General features: G+C 48.1%; 3 protein-coding genes across 5 annotated transcripts; 2 read left to right on the top strand and 1 right to left on the bottom strand.

Moving 5' to 3' along the window:
• Positions 1 to 35: 35 nt before the first annotated feature.
• Positions 36 to 9,044, top strand: HARS1 (histidyl-tRNA synthetase 1). 3 transcript variants are annotated; one of them, XM_021005179.2, is made up of 13 exons: positions 36 to 180; positions 599 to 688; positions 1,546 to 1,665; positions 2,078 to 2,173; positions 2,846 to 2,971; positions 3,450 to 3,557; positions 3,777 to 3,875; positions 4,088 to 4,181; positions 4,496 to 4,623; positions 4,715 to 4,957; positions 6,626 to 6,742; positions 6,986 to 7,132; positions 8,600 to 9,044. In XM_021005179.2, the coding sequence occupies exons 1-13, from the start codon at positions 91 to 93 to the stop codon at positions 8,675 to 8,677; spliced, it is 1,536 nt and encodes a 511-aa protein (XP_020860838.1). In that variant the 5' UTR covers positions 36 to 90; the 3' UTR covers positions 8,678 to 9,044. The 3 variants fall into 3 exon arrangements, with proteins under 3 accessions (XP_020860838.1, XP_020860839.1, XP_020860840.1); XM_021005180.2 differs by having other exon boundaries at positions 49 to 215; XM_021005181.2 differs by lacking the exon at positions 36 to 180 and adding an exon at positions 240 to 340.
• An 87-nt stretch (positions 9,045 to 9,131) lies between these two features.
• Positions 9,132 to 11,720, top strand: DND1 (DND microRNA-mediated repression inhibitor 1). Its single transcript, XM_021005186.1, has 3 exons — positions 9,132 to 9,741; positions 10,225 to 10,686; positions 10,901 to 11,720. Exons 1-3 carry the CDS (start codon positions 9,498 to 9,500, stop codon positions 11,350 to 11,352), a joined length of 1,158 nt encoding a protein of 385 aa, XP_020860845.1. The 5' UTR covers positions 9,132 to 9,497; the 3' UTR covers positions 11,353 to 11,720.
• On the bottom strand, positions 10,047 to 14,353 carry WDR55 (WD repeat domain 55). Its single transcript, XM_021005182.2, has 7 exons — positions 13,999 to 14,353; positions 13,720 to 13,820; positions 13,284 to 13,371; positions 12,976 to 13,155; positions 12,780 to 12,879; positions 12,510 to 12,679; positions 10,047 to 12,423 (listed from the first exon to the last, which is right to left on the bottom strand). Exons 1-7 carry the CDS (start codon positions 14,280 to 14,282, stop codon positions 12,099 to 12,101), a joined length of 1,248 nt encoding a protein of 415 aa, XP_020860841.1. The 5' UTR covers positions 14,283 to 14,353; the 3' UTR covers positions 10,047 to 12,098.
• Between the last annotated feature and the right edge of the window lie 221 nt (positions 14,354 to 14,574).

Genomic DNA, 14,574 nt, shown 5'->3' with positions numbered 1-14,574 from the left:
GCGCCGGGCGGAAGCTCTCTCTGGGCGCCCGATCCTCCGCTTGAGCTCGGTGGCCGGAAGTAGTCCGTGACAGCGGCGGCCGTTTAGACGATGGCGGGCCGAGCGGCGCTGGAGGAGGCCGTGAGGCTCCAGGGCGAGAGAGTTCGGGGTCTCAAGCAGCAGAAGGCAGGCGCCGAGCTGGTGAGGGCGTCGTCCCGGCCGGATCGGGTCCCGGGGTAAACGGAGCTCTGGCTAGGGGTCTGGTACGGAAGGCGGAAAGGGGCCAGGCGGGAGCCTTGAAAGGGACGAGACTCAGGTCCTGAAGGAGACCCTCCTGCTGACGTTGTTCCGATTCTTTAAGGTGCTTTATATTCATTCTCTCTCTTTGAGAGTGCCAGTGAGATTGGCACTGTTATTATTCCCATTTTACAGATGAGGAAACAGAGGTAGAAAGGGAAAGCAACTGGCCCGTGGTCACACAGCTAGCTATGAGTCAGAGGTCTGGAACCCCCCCCCCCCCGGTACCCACATGCCTCTCCAAAATAGTGATTGATGAGGGCCCTGGGTAGGGACCAGATCCTTCCAAATCCCCGTATTTATTGAGGCCCTTCCTTCTCAGATCGAGGAGGAGGTTTCGAAGCTCCTGAAGCTGAAGGCAGAACTGGGCCCTGATGAAGGAAAACAGAAGTTTGTGCTTAAAACTCCAAAGGTAAATGTGTTTTTAGAGAAGCGTTTCAGAGAGTCTTTGATGAGCCTTATTGTGAATTCTATTTATTTTTATATATTCTGTTTTTTTCTTGGTTATATTTTGAGTTCCAGATTCTTTCTTTCTCCCTCCCAGCCCCCAGCTAGAGAAGGCCAACATCTGACCCATATATATGTGGTGTGTTCACTTTAACAAGTTCAAGACATTAATAGATGCTGAGGATACAAAGTTGGTGATATTTAAACCCTACCTTCAAAGAATTTAGTAACAAAAGCCCCAAAGAGAAATGAAATAAGTTCAGAAAGAGGTCTGGTCACAGTGTCATAGACTTGAAAACATGGCTTTCTCACAGGAGGCAGGAGGGAAGAAGTGTTTAGCCTGTTTCACAAAACAGACAGCACTTTCGGCACTTGGGTGGAATGGGGTTGCACCTGGGTGTTACAAATTTGTCAAGATAGGCGGGATCTTAGTCATCTCAACCTACAGAACTGCCACTACTGCAGATGCTTAAGAATCTAGTGGAGGTTGGCAGCAATTCTGTTGAAATCTGTTTTGTTTTGTTTTTTATTTTAAGAAAACATAAATTAAAACCAACCAACCAAATATCCCTCGCCAAGCACAACTCTGAAGGTTAAAAGCCTTCTTTTATTTAGATGAAGCTATCCTGCCTAACCCCTCTTCCGTCCATGCAGATTTGGCTTGGTTGTTAAAAGGAAGTTAAATGCAATTTTGTTCCATTATAATTGAGATTACAAATAGAATGCTTCTGAAATACTACCTCCTCCTGATTTCTTATTACTGAGTTGCTTGTTTGTTTGCTTTTTTTCTTCTTTGATTGGGTGACTGATTTTGACTACAAGGGCACAAGGGATTACAGCCCTAGGCAGATGGCTGTTCGGGAGAAGGTTTTTGATGTGATCATCAGCTGCTTCAAGCGCCATGGTGCAGAAGTAATAGATACTCCTGTGTTTGAATTGAAGGTGAGGGTCAAGGCCAAGGGAGAGGTGTTTGGCAAGAAGATGGGGAGGGCAGGGCAGATACACAGTAGGTTAGATAACAAGGGGATATAGTCATGAGGGATCAGCTATTAAGGTGGTTACAGACAATCCCAGCTCTATTCCTGATGTACAGGAACTTGATTTCCATTTAAAAATAGGAACCAACATAATTTTCCCTACATTGTTTTCTGTGGCTTTGGTTCCTGTTTTAGACAGCTGTTTTTATTGGGGGATAGCTGCAGCTGTAACTAGTCTTGAAGTCCTCTAACAGAATACCCTACAGGACAATTGATTGTACTTCTTAGGCTATTAGGGTTACACAATACTAGGCATCTTAATCTGGGGTTAGGTGAAGTCATTAAAGCAACTCTATATTTTCATCTTTTCCTTCTAGGAAACACTGACTGGAAAGTATGGGGAGGACTCTAAGCTCATCTATGACCTGAAGGATCAGGGTGGTGAGCTGTTGGCCCTTCGTTATGACCTCACTGTATCCTTTCAAAGTGAACTCTAGGAAGCTGTCATTTAAATAGGACTTTAATTGACAGGAAGTGATGGAATCCTCAGATTCAGAGAACATTAAACACAGATTGGAAGAAGTCCTTGAATAAATGATCCAGAGAATCAGTTTAGAGTGAGTTAGATGAAGCCCCTGTCTAAAATAGAGTTGCAAATTCTAATTAGCAGGGCCCACCCTTAGGAACCCCTAGGAACATAGAGGAACTTAATGTACTACCAGAGTCCAAATCTGAATCCATTATAAATCTCCTGATTCTGGAATACTATTCTTTTGCCTGTCTTGCAGACTGTTCAGGCCATTGGGTAAATCTTCAGTAAAGAATGATGTTCTTTTCCTTTTAATGATAAGAAAGCATACTTATGCATCCATGATGAATCCATTCTATTCTGATTGTTCCAGAAAAGTAATCATAGCATGGTCCTACAGGCACTAAGCATAATGCAGGATTTCTTCCACATTGGTATTTCTGCAGTGTCAGGGATCATCCTTTTGAGTATTCCAAGGTTCTGATAACCCTTACTGGGGTAATCCAACTACACAAGGTACCTAGGGAGAGTATGGCCACTTTGTTTTCAGGTAGCTTCTGCTGGTGGTGACAATTGGCTCTGAACAAGAGGAACTTTCTCCTTAACCCACTGTCAGGTTCCTTTTGCTCGATACCTGGCAATGAATAAGCTGACCAACATTAAACGCTACCACATTGCAAAGGTGTACCGGCGAGATAACCCTGCAATGACTCGTGGCCGTTACCGGGAGTTCTACCAGTGTGTGAGTGTCCCAGAGCCAAGAAAGCTCAGAGCATTGAGTCCTTACTGAGATCAGTTAGATTTTAATAAGTTTTCACTTTCCTGAGGAGCATATATAGGCATGGTACCTATGTCTAGATACATAAGGAGCTAAAAATGGAGATGTGAAAACCAGCTGTATGGGCATTAGAATTAATCAGAGCTCTAGTCTGAGCAGGGAAAGAGTAAATAAATAGCTAAAGGAAAAGCCCTTGAGGGGAGATTTCACTAAAAGAGATGATGGGAATGAATAGAAAATAGAGTAAAACAGCATGGTCTAAAGAGTTTCGTGACTGTGTGTCATCTTTCAGGCTCTGAAGTGCAGTGAAGGGGATAGATGAGGTCTATAGTCTTTTGAATGCGGGAGAGGATATTGCCTGTGCGTGTCGGGAGACTGTAGCACTGGGGCCTGGAAATTGGTCCTCTTGACTGGGGGCTTCTTCCTGTCGCTTTTTGTGCAGGATTTTGACATTGCTGGGCAGTTTGACCCCATGATCCCTGATGCAGAATGTCTGAAGATCATCTGTGAGATCCTCAGCACACTTCAGCTGGGGGACTTCCAGATCAAGGTGAGAGGAAAGGCTGTGTCTGCCCTGGTGGTACTAATTATGGTACTAACAATCAGGAGTGAGTAGCAGTCCTGGCCTTCCCCTCCTGTGGCTGAACTCTCCTGTCCAATTTGGAGAGTCAAAAATATACCTTAGGACTACTATAGCTGTCATGGATCTTGAAGGGGAAAAGTTGTGGGTAGGGACTTCTACTTCTTAAAGTGACTTTGGAATCCTCAGGTGAATGACAGGCGAATTCTGGATGGAATGTTCAATGTCTGTGGTGTTCCTGACAGCAAGTTCCGTACCATTTGCTCTTCAGTGGACAAGCTAGACAAGGTGACAACTAACTTAGTTATACAACTCCTACTTCTTTCCCCTGAAAGTTACCCTGTCTCAGGAAATGGGAAACAGTATCTGGGAGGGAGAGGGCCTTTACTCTGAGTTGAGAGGCAGAGATCTCTGCCCTAAAAATCCTTCATCCTGAAGAATAAAGCCCATTCCACTGTTGTGAATCCATTCTGGGCCCCCTGAATCCAATGTCTATGCAGATGTCGTGGGAAGATGTGAAGAATGAAATGGTGGAAGAGAAAGGCCTGGCCCCTGAGGTGGCAGATCATATTGGGGCCTATGTAAAACAGCATGGTAAGATTTTGAGAGGGGAAGAGGTAATCTATGATGACATTCTTGGGGGATTGGGGGGGAGGGGGTTGCTGCTTTTCCCACTGTAAAGTGAACCGCTCCTCCAGTGCATGTTGCTTCGGCGGTTCCTTATTTTCCTTATGCTGTAATGGATTTTCTTACTATTTTTGACCCGTATGTATGAGGTAAGTATTCATACTGGTTGAAAAGATTAGACAGTTGGGGTAGTAAGGTGGTATTAGATTGTGGTACAATCCAAGTAATCATTGAAAGATTGATGGGTGGCACCCTTTCCTCTCTTTGTCTGTTTTTCCCAGGTGGAGTGTCCCTAGTAGAGCAGCTACTGCAGGATCCCAAACTCTCACAGAACAAGCAGGCCCAGGAGGGGTTGAGGGACCTGAAACTGCTATTTGAGTATCTGACCCTGTTTGGTATTACAGAGAAGGTGAGTAGGGGAAGGGCAGGCCCCGGAAGATTGCAGAGGATCCCAGACATCTCTGTCCCATGAGACTGACCATATCTCCATGTCCCCACAGATCTCCTTTGACCTGAGCCTGGCCCGAGGCCTGGACTACTATACAGGGGTGATCTATGAAGCAGTGCTTCTTCAGACCACAGCCAGACAGGGGGAGGAACCACTTGGTGTGGGCAGTGTGGCTGCCGGAGGGCGCTATGATGGGCTTGTTGGCATGTTTGACCCCAAGGGCAGAAAGGTGCCCTGTGTGGGGCTCAGCGTTGGGGTTGAAAGGATCTTCTCCATTGTGGAACAGAGGATGGAGGTAGGACCCTGTTAGGAATATTGTGTCAATTCCATTTTACATTTAAAGGCAAAGAAAGAAATGGCTAAGTAGCTTGTTAACTCATATGCCAGTTAGTAAGTCTGTAGTTGGGAAAGGGGTGGAGTTTTTTTGTTTGTTTTTTTTCTTTGGGAAGAGTCTAGAAAAGAATATCGCTGTGGTAGGTTTGGTTTAGTTGGTACTCGGTCCCTGCTGGCCGGGTTCATCTCCAGCCACTTAGACTTGTATTGATGGCCCCCTTTATTGTTGTTGGTCCTTGCCTTCCCTTGCTACTCTTCCCAGGCAAACCTTTTATTTAGTGCTATTGTTTGAACTGAGTGTATAGAATGAAGAGAAATTAGGGAGACCAGGGGTGGGGAATTCTGGGCTGTAAAGTTCCCCACCCCTCTGATAGATCCTATCTTCTAGTGGAGCTGGTGATGAGAGATTAGATGTATTCAAATTTGTAATACCATTAAGTGCATAGTTTGTAATTATAGTGACACATGTAGGGCTTTATGATTTACAGAGAAGAGGTGGAGAAGGCAGCTTGGAGTAGTGGCTAGAAAGCTGGTTTGGGAGGCAGAAAGACCTGGACTCGAGTGTGTTCCCTCTGACCTTCTTATGATGGCAGTCTTGGTGGAGAGTCACTGAATTTTTCGGTGGCCCCAGGCAATCCTCCAAGACCAGCTTACTGAACAGGAGTCTCTCTCCACAGGAAACTTCCCTTCATGATAAAATCCCAGCCCTGATTCAGCACACACACACACACACACACACACACACACACACACACACACACACACACACACACACACACACACACCCCACCCCCCCACCCCCACCCCTGCACCAGGACCTGACATTGGAAGGTGGGAAAGCCCCGCCTGAAATCTCTGGGCCACCTTATCTGGCAACTACTCATTGAGTCAGTTTTTCTTAGTGAGTTCTTAGCCTGCCTTCTATTATTCCAATAAATGGGACTCAGAAATCAGGCTTTAGAGTGAGCAGACGGCTGATTTAGAAGCAGAATGACTGTATTCCAGGCTAATCTTGGATAGTTATTTAACAGTATATGACCACAGGCAGTTAGCTCTCTGAATTTCAATATCGGTCCTCTGTCAAATGGGGATAATATCTGTTGAGCCTCCCAGAGTTGTGGTCATGCTCCTGGGAGGCCAAGACTGCTATCCTCATTTGCAAACTGTCTGCTTGGAACTTCTGAACAATTTCAGATTTTGAAGCCCCTTTCTCCTTACTGGAAGGTACTATGTGTGAAGGTGGGTGTATAACCAAATAGAAAAATCTTTTCTGAGGTGCTCTTTGTGTACTGGAGCTGTGAAGAGGAAAGGAGCAGTGACTTTGTTAATCAAATCTACCTCTGGGGACTACATGAAAATAAGATACTTGTTCTGCTTTGTTCTCCTTTGTTCTTTTCAAAGTGCGATCTTGTGAATATTCATGTATTATCCTCTTTGGTTGGGGGAATGGACTGTGAGTCTGAATTGGCTGTAATTTCACTGAAGAGGGGTAGGGTGGGGTGAAAGATTGGCTCCTGGGCTGTTCTTCCCAACTTCTGCCATTCCTTCTGGCTCAGAAGCTTGAGGAGATCCAGTTTGCCAGTGTTAACTTGTCATGCACAACCTGTGCCCCTATCTGCCCATTCCTTAGGCTTCTGAAGAAAAAGTGCGGACAACAGAGACCCAGGTGCTTGTGGCTGCAGCCCAAAAGAAGCTCTTGGAGGAAAGGCTCAAGCTTGTTGCAGAACTGTGGGACAGGGGCATTAAGGTATGGATGAATGACCCTGGAGTCCCCAAAGAAAGTGCTACTCTCTGTTGCTTTAGAATTCGATTCTAAACATCGATCTTAGGGCTCCCTTTCATTTTCCACAGTGGGTCAACAGGGGTAATTCCTGGGACCAAATGAACTACCAGCAGAGTACAATCTCTGTGTTGGACTGTGGGCCAAACAGAAATCTTCTCTCTGACACAAGGCTCTGTCTCAGCCCCTGCTCTGCCCTGGTCTCTTTAGGCTGAGCTACTGTACAAGAAGAACCCCAAGCTGCTCACCCAGTTGCAGTACTGCGAGGAGACTGGCATTCCATTGGTGGCCATCATTGGGGAGCAAGAGCTGAAGGATGGGGTTGTCAAGCTGCGCTCTGTGGCCAGCAGAGAAGAGGTGAGTGAGCCAGCCCAGAGGGAGCTAAAGTAGAAGGACCCAGGACGCAGAATTTTAAGTTGAAGCAAGTCTGGTTTCCCTCTTTGGCCTCAAATGAGGCTGAAATCACCATGGACACCTTCACAAATTATACCCTGCCCTGACAGCTGTTTCCTGAGCCTTATCTCCTGGGCTTTTGGACTGGCTGCCTCCCTTCCCTGCCTCCCCCCCACCCCTCCAAACCCCAAATGCCTCAATTCTTGGCTCTCTTTGCCACTTTTCTCTTGTCGTGGAACTGTGTACTCCAGATTTCCCTGGAGCATTTTGCCTTGGGCTCTCCTTTGATTCCTTGCATTCTGGCTTAAATTAGGCTCTTTTGTTTACCTAACCGAGACAGCTCAGTAGAGTTGACAAGTGTCCAACCTGATGTTTGAAAGACTTGGGTTATTTTGAGTTCTGTCTCTGTCATTTACTAACCTTGTGAACTGTGAACAGGTCAACTTAATCTTTGTGAATTTAAGACAATTCTCTAAGACTCGAAATTCTAGCTGGTTAAACTGAAATGACAGGCCCTTACATTTTTTTAAAATCTGTTTTCCTCAGAACCTAGCAGTGTCTTATGCCTAGGAGATTGGGGGATGGGAACTTTGATTTCTTTGGGGTAGAAAACTCCCGAATGTGGAAGCTCTCCACCCCGAGGGTTATTTATACAATTCCTAGATATCCCAAAGTTGCCTAGAGCAGAGGAATGCTGTCCAACCCCCGACTAAAATGTAATTGGGAAATGTCTCACAAAGTAAATAAATACAATACGACACAGATAATGTTAATGAGGTTTTCTAAGTCAATATGTGGCCTTCCTATTTGAGTTTGACACCCTGGCCTAGAGCACTGAAGGAATGAGTGACTTATACTGGGTCACATAGCTGGGGTTTGCCAAACAGGGATCTGAACTCCCAACAAAAGCAAGCAGGTGGGGAAGATGTTTTGATAGGATTTCAGTTTTTCCTCATGGCCCTGAAATCATATCACAACTTATCCCTAACCCTGGTAGTCAGCTTCATTCTCCAGTGTAGCCCTGTGCCTTTTAGGATACCAGCCAAAACTTCCTCAGACTTAGTCTGTGCTTAAATGTGAACCATGACTTATAGTTGAAACAGCTAGGTCGTGTAGTGGCTAGAGAGCTGGGCCTGGAGTCAGGAAGACCTGAGTTCAAATTAGAGTTCAAATACTAGCTGTGTGATCTTGGGCGAGTCACTTAAACTGTCAGTTTCCTCACCTGTAAAATGGGTTGTCATGAGAATGAAATGAGATAATATTTGTAAAAAGTGCTTAGCACAGTGCCTGGCTATATAAATAGGTGCTATAAAAATGCTAGCTATTATAATTATTAGATAAGGAAATCTGAAAGCAGAAAGAGAAATGGAAAGTTGTAGGGGCAAAAGGGAGAACAGACACTTCTCATACCATCTTCCCTGTTTTGGCCAGGTGGATGTTCGGAAAGAAAACCTTGTGGAAGAAATCAGGAGACGAACAAGCCAACATCCCCTCCATCTTCTGAACTGAAGGAAGTCAATGGACATAAATTGCACTACTTGGAGGCTAGGTCCATCTTCAGTTGCTATGCACATTCTGCTTCATCGGGAAGAATTAGAGGGAGGGCCAAACTGAGATCATATTTTATTGTAAATCACAGGCAAGGGTAGCCAGAGCCACTTTCTCAAGGAGGTTTTCTGGAGTAGCCCTGGACACTGATACGGACTGAAGCTTCTCTAGCTATGTTGGCCCTGGGTGTCGCCCCATGTATTATGTATGTAGAGTTGTGCCCCTGTGTTTATGGCAGAAAAGCCATGATGCTGACATTTCCCACTGACTTTTGTGAAGCTGATTGCCTGTGGGTCCAATAAAATGCCTAATGCTTCTCCTCTCCGTTTCTGCTAGTCACCCTCTTGTGCTCCTTTATGGATCAGGGGAGGATTGTCTGAGGGCTCCCTCTTATATTTTGATGGCACCCCAGTTTGGAAGCAATACCCTGGTGACCTGTTTCTGCAAAGTGTTACTGAAAATGGTTTTTTACATAATTTTATTCCTCACACACACTAGGGGACTACACCGCTTAGTGAAAAAGGAAGAAAAGGAAAATGGCTAGGGCTCCCGGCGGCCCCCCCCCCTTGTTTTCCTGCTCCCACCTGTTTATACCCCGGAGGGTAGAACACGTGTTCTCTCCCCCCTCCCATGCGGGGCGGGGTCGCACCCCATAGCCAATGGGAGTCTAGGGGGGCTGCGAAGTTTCCAGAGGCTTAGGGGGAGGCTATAAAGGTGTGTGGCTGGGTGGGTCCCCTTTAAACATGCAGTCCAAGCGGGAATGTGAGGTGAGTGGCCTAGGATGAGGGATCCTCACGGTGAGATGATTGGGGGGATGGCAATCTGGCCCGCCCGATGGATCAGCGTTACCTTGCAGTGTGGTCTGGAGCCTAGTTCCTATACTCACCCCTTCTCCCACCTCCCCCAGTTGTGGTGTGAGCGGGTGAATCCAGTGAACAAGGCTGCGCTGGAGGCTTGGGTGAGGGAAACGGGGATCCGACTGGTGCAAGTGAACGGGCAAAGGAAATACGGCGGTCCACCCCCAGGTAAAATTTGCACCCCCAACTCCAAGGGGTGGGTAACTTGACTTTCCTGCTGCCCAGGACTGTTAGGCGCCTGACACCCTTCCCCCCACCCCCAGCCTCGGGGGAGTGGCCTGTGAACCGAACTTCAGCTGAGTGTGGGTTAATTACCTTTTAACTGCCCCTGATTTGCACCCAAAGAGGAAAAGAAAAACAATCAGTTATTCTACATGGTTAAGCTCTGTGAAAAGCAAGCTATACTCTAACGTGCACCCAGAAACTGGTTTTTATTTGCATTTTAGAATAATGAAATACTAATAGACAATCAGTAATTGATAAACTGAAATAGACTTTATAAATTAATTTAGTGTGAACTTGCTAATTTTACAGACCGGTGTAAAGTCCAAACTGAGTTTATAGTTAGTGGCAAAGCAGGTTTCAAAGGCTCCCCAGTTGGAGTTAGTTTGCCAAACTAGGTCAGCAGTTCAAAGACTACTCTATCCCCAGGCTGGGTGGGCAGCCCTCCACCGGCAGGTTCAGAGGTGTTCATCGGCCGCCTGCCCCAGGATGTGTATGAGCACCAGTTGATTCCACTGTTCCAGCGCGTGGGGCGTCTCTACGAGTTTCGCCTTATGATGACATTTAGTGGCCTGAACCGAGGCTTCGCCTACGCTCGATACAGCTCCCGCCGCGGGGCCCAGGCTGCCATTGCCACTCTTCACAACCACCCTCTTCGGCCTGCCTGCCCACTGCTGGTCTGCCGGAGCACCGAGAAATGCGAGCTGATGCTGGACAGGCTGCCACCAGCCCTGAGCCACCAGGCCTTGCTTCAGGCCCTGCAGCCTCTGGGCTCCAGTCTGCAGGAAGCACTGCTGCTCCCCAGCCTTATGCACCCCCCCACACAGATTGCGCTGCTCAAGTTTAGCTCCCACCGGGCTGCGGCCATGGCTAAGAAGGCTCTGGTAGAAGGTAGGAGTGATGCCTGAGCAAAGGCAGAGTCAAGGAAAACAGGGTAACCTTGTCTCTTAAGAAAGCTAGTACATATGAGGGAGTGGGGAGAGCTCAAGTTAAGGGTTTCGTGTTTGTTCGAGGGTGTGGGGTGTATCCAAATACTTATTGCCAGGCCTAGGTTGTCTTCTTTCCCCCCACCCATCATCATTCCAATGTGTCTTCTGTCTGGCAGGGCGTTCAAAGCTCTGTGGTGAGCAGGTGACAGTGGAATGGCTGAAGCCTGACCTGAAGCAACGACTCCGACAGCAAACTGAAGGTCCTTTATTTCGGGGCTTGGGGACTGACAGCAGCCATAGGATCGTACCTGAGAAATTCGGGGCCCCAATACCCCCTAGCTGTGCCCAGACTATTCTTGAGACATTGTGCCAACAGAGACACCTGGGCATGCCTGTATTCCTCACTAAGTGCTTGGGAGCTGGACCTGCAGGCTGGCACCGATTCTGGTACCAGGTGGTGATTCCTGGTCACCCCATGCCTTTCAGTGGCCTCATCTGGGTAGTTGTAACAAAGGATGGGCCAAGTGGACACGAAGTTGCCAAGAACGCTGTGTCCCTTCGCCTTCTAGAAGCATTAGGTGAGCCAAGGGAAAACAAGAGCCCAGGATGGGGATGCTTTTCCTGCTAAAAATAATATGTCCTAGCCGTCCTGGTCAGTTGGTAACCAGTTAGCTGTGGAGGTTTAGGGTAAAGAGTTCTTTTGTCTTTCAAGAAGGGCAGGGCCCTGAGGCTAGACGAGTGTGAACACTAGCCCTGGCTGATCTAGGGGGAAAAACCTCCTCTGTTCCCGTTACATTCCCTTTATGCCAGGTATATCCCTTCCACCTACCTAATCCTGTATGGTTTTGTCCCTCAAGCTGTTTACTTGGTGGCTAGTTAGATGTAAAGTCAACTTTTTGGCCCTTTTGCCCATTATTGTTCTTCCCCCTTGGTATTCTATGTTGGTGTAAGTTTAAATCTGTTTTTTTCTATTTAATTAAAAACCTAAGGTTGGTATATGTGTCCATGTATATCCTCTATAAGGGTTCTTCTCATTCAGTTTAGGGACAGCTGGAGACAAGTGGTTCAATTCGGATTAGGGACAGCTGGAGACAAGTGGTTCAAAGCAGGAACCCAAGAGCACAGACCTAGACACGCTGGGTTTTGTCATCCTGTCCTCACTCTAAAAAAATTCAGGTCAACTACCGAGCCTAGTGGTTTTAACATGCCTCCTCCATTCTGTCTCAGAACCAGAATGGGCTCAGTCTCAATTATGCTTGAAGCGCCCTGTAGAAAGTCCTTAAGTAGGCTTTAGTAACTGATTTTTTATAAAAGAGGGCAGGGCCTGATTTTCTCAGCTGCAATAGGTCTGGATGATTCCCCACTCCCTTCCTCTCAATCACTGTCCTCACTTTCTTCTTCATCGTCGTCAACGGGAGCAGGCACTGTGGCTTCTTCCTCCTTAAGTCCAGCAAAGAAATCATCCATGCCCCAGGCCTTGCTGCTCAGAGCCTGCAGTTGGCCCCCTTTCTTCTTTCGCTTCCGATAATCATCCACTACCACTGAACGAAGTTCTGTCATGTTCCAGAACTTGAGCCGATGGTCATGGCCACTGCTGGCAAGAAGCTGACCACAGTGGGAGAGGGCTAATTGTTCCACAGGCTCACCAGCATGTTGCCCCACACTCCCCACAACCCGGTTAGGCAGGATATTCACTGCTCTATGGAGAAAACATGGAATTAGTCCCCGGGGAAGCCTGACATACCAAATGCCCAATCCTTTTTCCACCAGTTTTCCCTCTTTTACCGTATAATCCCATCAGTAGAGCCTGTGCATAGCAGATTGTCTGTGACGGGCACCATACAGTCAACTGACTCTGCCTTCAGGGCAAAACGGTCACTGGTTGCTCCAAAACCATTCCAGTTAAAGAGGTAAATGGTCCCCTCACTAGAGCCACAGGCAACTTTCTTTCCCCTCTGCAAAGAAAATTAAGGAGTTATTTCTAGGGAGTAGCAACCAATCCTAGATGTGATAATGCCTTACTTTTGGTCCCCCCCCCCCAAGTCTCCATTGTACCTTCATGAGGGTAACAGAGGTCAAATCCCCATTCTGTGCTTCTGACAGAAGTTCAAATCGATGCCGCTTGATATTGAAGACACCAAGGCAACCATCCCCACTGTGGAAAAAACAAGCAATGTTGATTGGGGGGGCATCCCTTACGGAAGCAGTTTAACTTGGGGGGGGGAGTGGGGAAGCTTCCAAAGCTCTTCACCTGGCAGTAAGAAGCATCTTCTTAGCAGAATCCAGAGCCATATCTGCAATGTATTCCTCATGGTGCCTCAAGTCCATGATTGGACTCTCTTTCCTCTGGTCCCAGAGCCGAATCCGGCCGCTATCATCCCCTGTAGCTAACAGATGCTCATCTACTAGCAACAAGCTGTTGATAGCTACACTGTGAAGTAGGATTATGAGTTGAGAGGAAGTTAAAAAAAAAAGTGATGAAAGGTTCAAAAAGAAGCCTCATCTTGCATACCAACTTTTCCCAATACCCCTAATTTATTTCCTCAATTGCTGTCATACCCGTGAGCCTTGGAAATACGCTTATCTAGGCGACCCTGCTCCACATCCAGAATGTGAATAGCTTTATCCTTGGAAACAGTGATAAGTTCTAGTGAAGACAAACACAGATACAAATTAAAAATTGGAAGCTGTGGTCTTAAAGTCTATTCCGATCCTCTTCTCACTTAACAAATGGAGAAGGAGAGTTCAAGGATCAAACAGTGGTCCTGCTGAGCTTCTCTTGTCCCGACTCCCAGGCCAGGGCTATTCCATCCCCTACCCAATGAAAACCGTGGACTCGGCTCTGGAAGAGACCCTCGGATATCTAGTGTTACAGATATTTCAACACAAATCCCTTCTACCAGGTCTCAGCTACCCCCGAGGAGGCTCCCGCGGTCGGGGGCTCAACAGCTCCAGAAGTGGCCCGCGGAGCTGCCCCTTCTCTGCCTTGACTTACTCCGTCCATCTTCGGAGAAGGCCAGGTCCCGGCAGGACTTGAGATGGTGTCCCGAGGACCAGAGCTCCTTGGTTTCACCCTCCCGGCAGGAGTACTCGAAGCTGTTGCAAGGAAAGGGGGAAGGGGCAGTCAAGTAGTACTGGATAAGCCACCTCCGCTCTCTGGCCTCAGTTTCCTCTTCCGTCAAAGAGAGGCTCCAGTCCCTTCTAACGCTGCTTCTCCATAAGCGGGAAAGGTGAGCTCTCTCCAGGACCCCACCCTGGCCCTCCCCGCGCTCACACGAACACGTCCCCGTCCACGTCCCCGGCGGCCAGGAGGTTCCGCGCCGGATGGAAGGCGAGCCCGTTGGCCGGAGCCTCCAACACTATGTCTTCGGGGGTGTCCCGCTCCCGGGGCTCCGAGGCTTCCGTCCCTGCCTCGGTGTCGCTGTCGGTGTCGGTGTCGGTCTGCAAGGCAGCATCCGAGAGAAGGGTGATAGAAGGGCGCCGGGACTCTCCTTCTGCCGCCTGCTCGCGAGTATCCCACTCCTCGGCCCCATGCCTCACCTCGCAGGGGGCCGCCATGCTGATGCCAATTTCCGTCAAGTACCGGAAAGCGTACCAATCCTCCCAGGTACCACCGAGAGGAAAAGGCTTGGTGGGGATGAGGGACCGGAAGCAGCGCTCTGAGCATGCTCTGTTACCAAGCAGGCCCCGCCGGAACTGAGGGGGCTGGAGAGGCCTCCAGACAGAAGCTTATCGTGGGGAGGTCGCCAGGGCCTATCCCGAGGCTTTGGGCCCACTGCGTTATGCGCCTGAAAACCTCTTGCCGACCTCGCCCGCGCGGCCCCTTAAGCCCAGAGAATGGGGTCCAGAC

This window comes from Phascolarctos cinereus, unplaced genomic scaffold, assembly GCF_003287225.1.
Source record: "Phascolarctos cinereus isolate Bilbo 61053 unplaced genomic scaffold, phaCin_HiC Scaffold_2;HRSCAF=192, whole genome shotgun sequence".
NCBI classification, from domain to species: Eukaryota; Metazoa; Chordata; class Mammalia; order Diprotodontia; family Phascolarctidae; genus Phascolarctos; species Phascolarctos cinereus.
This window is presented reverse-complemented; position numbering and strand designations above follow the sequence as displayed.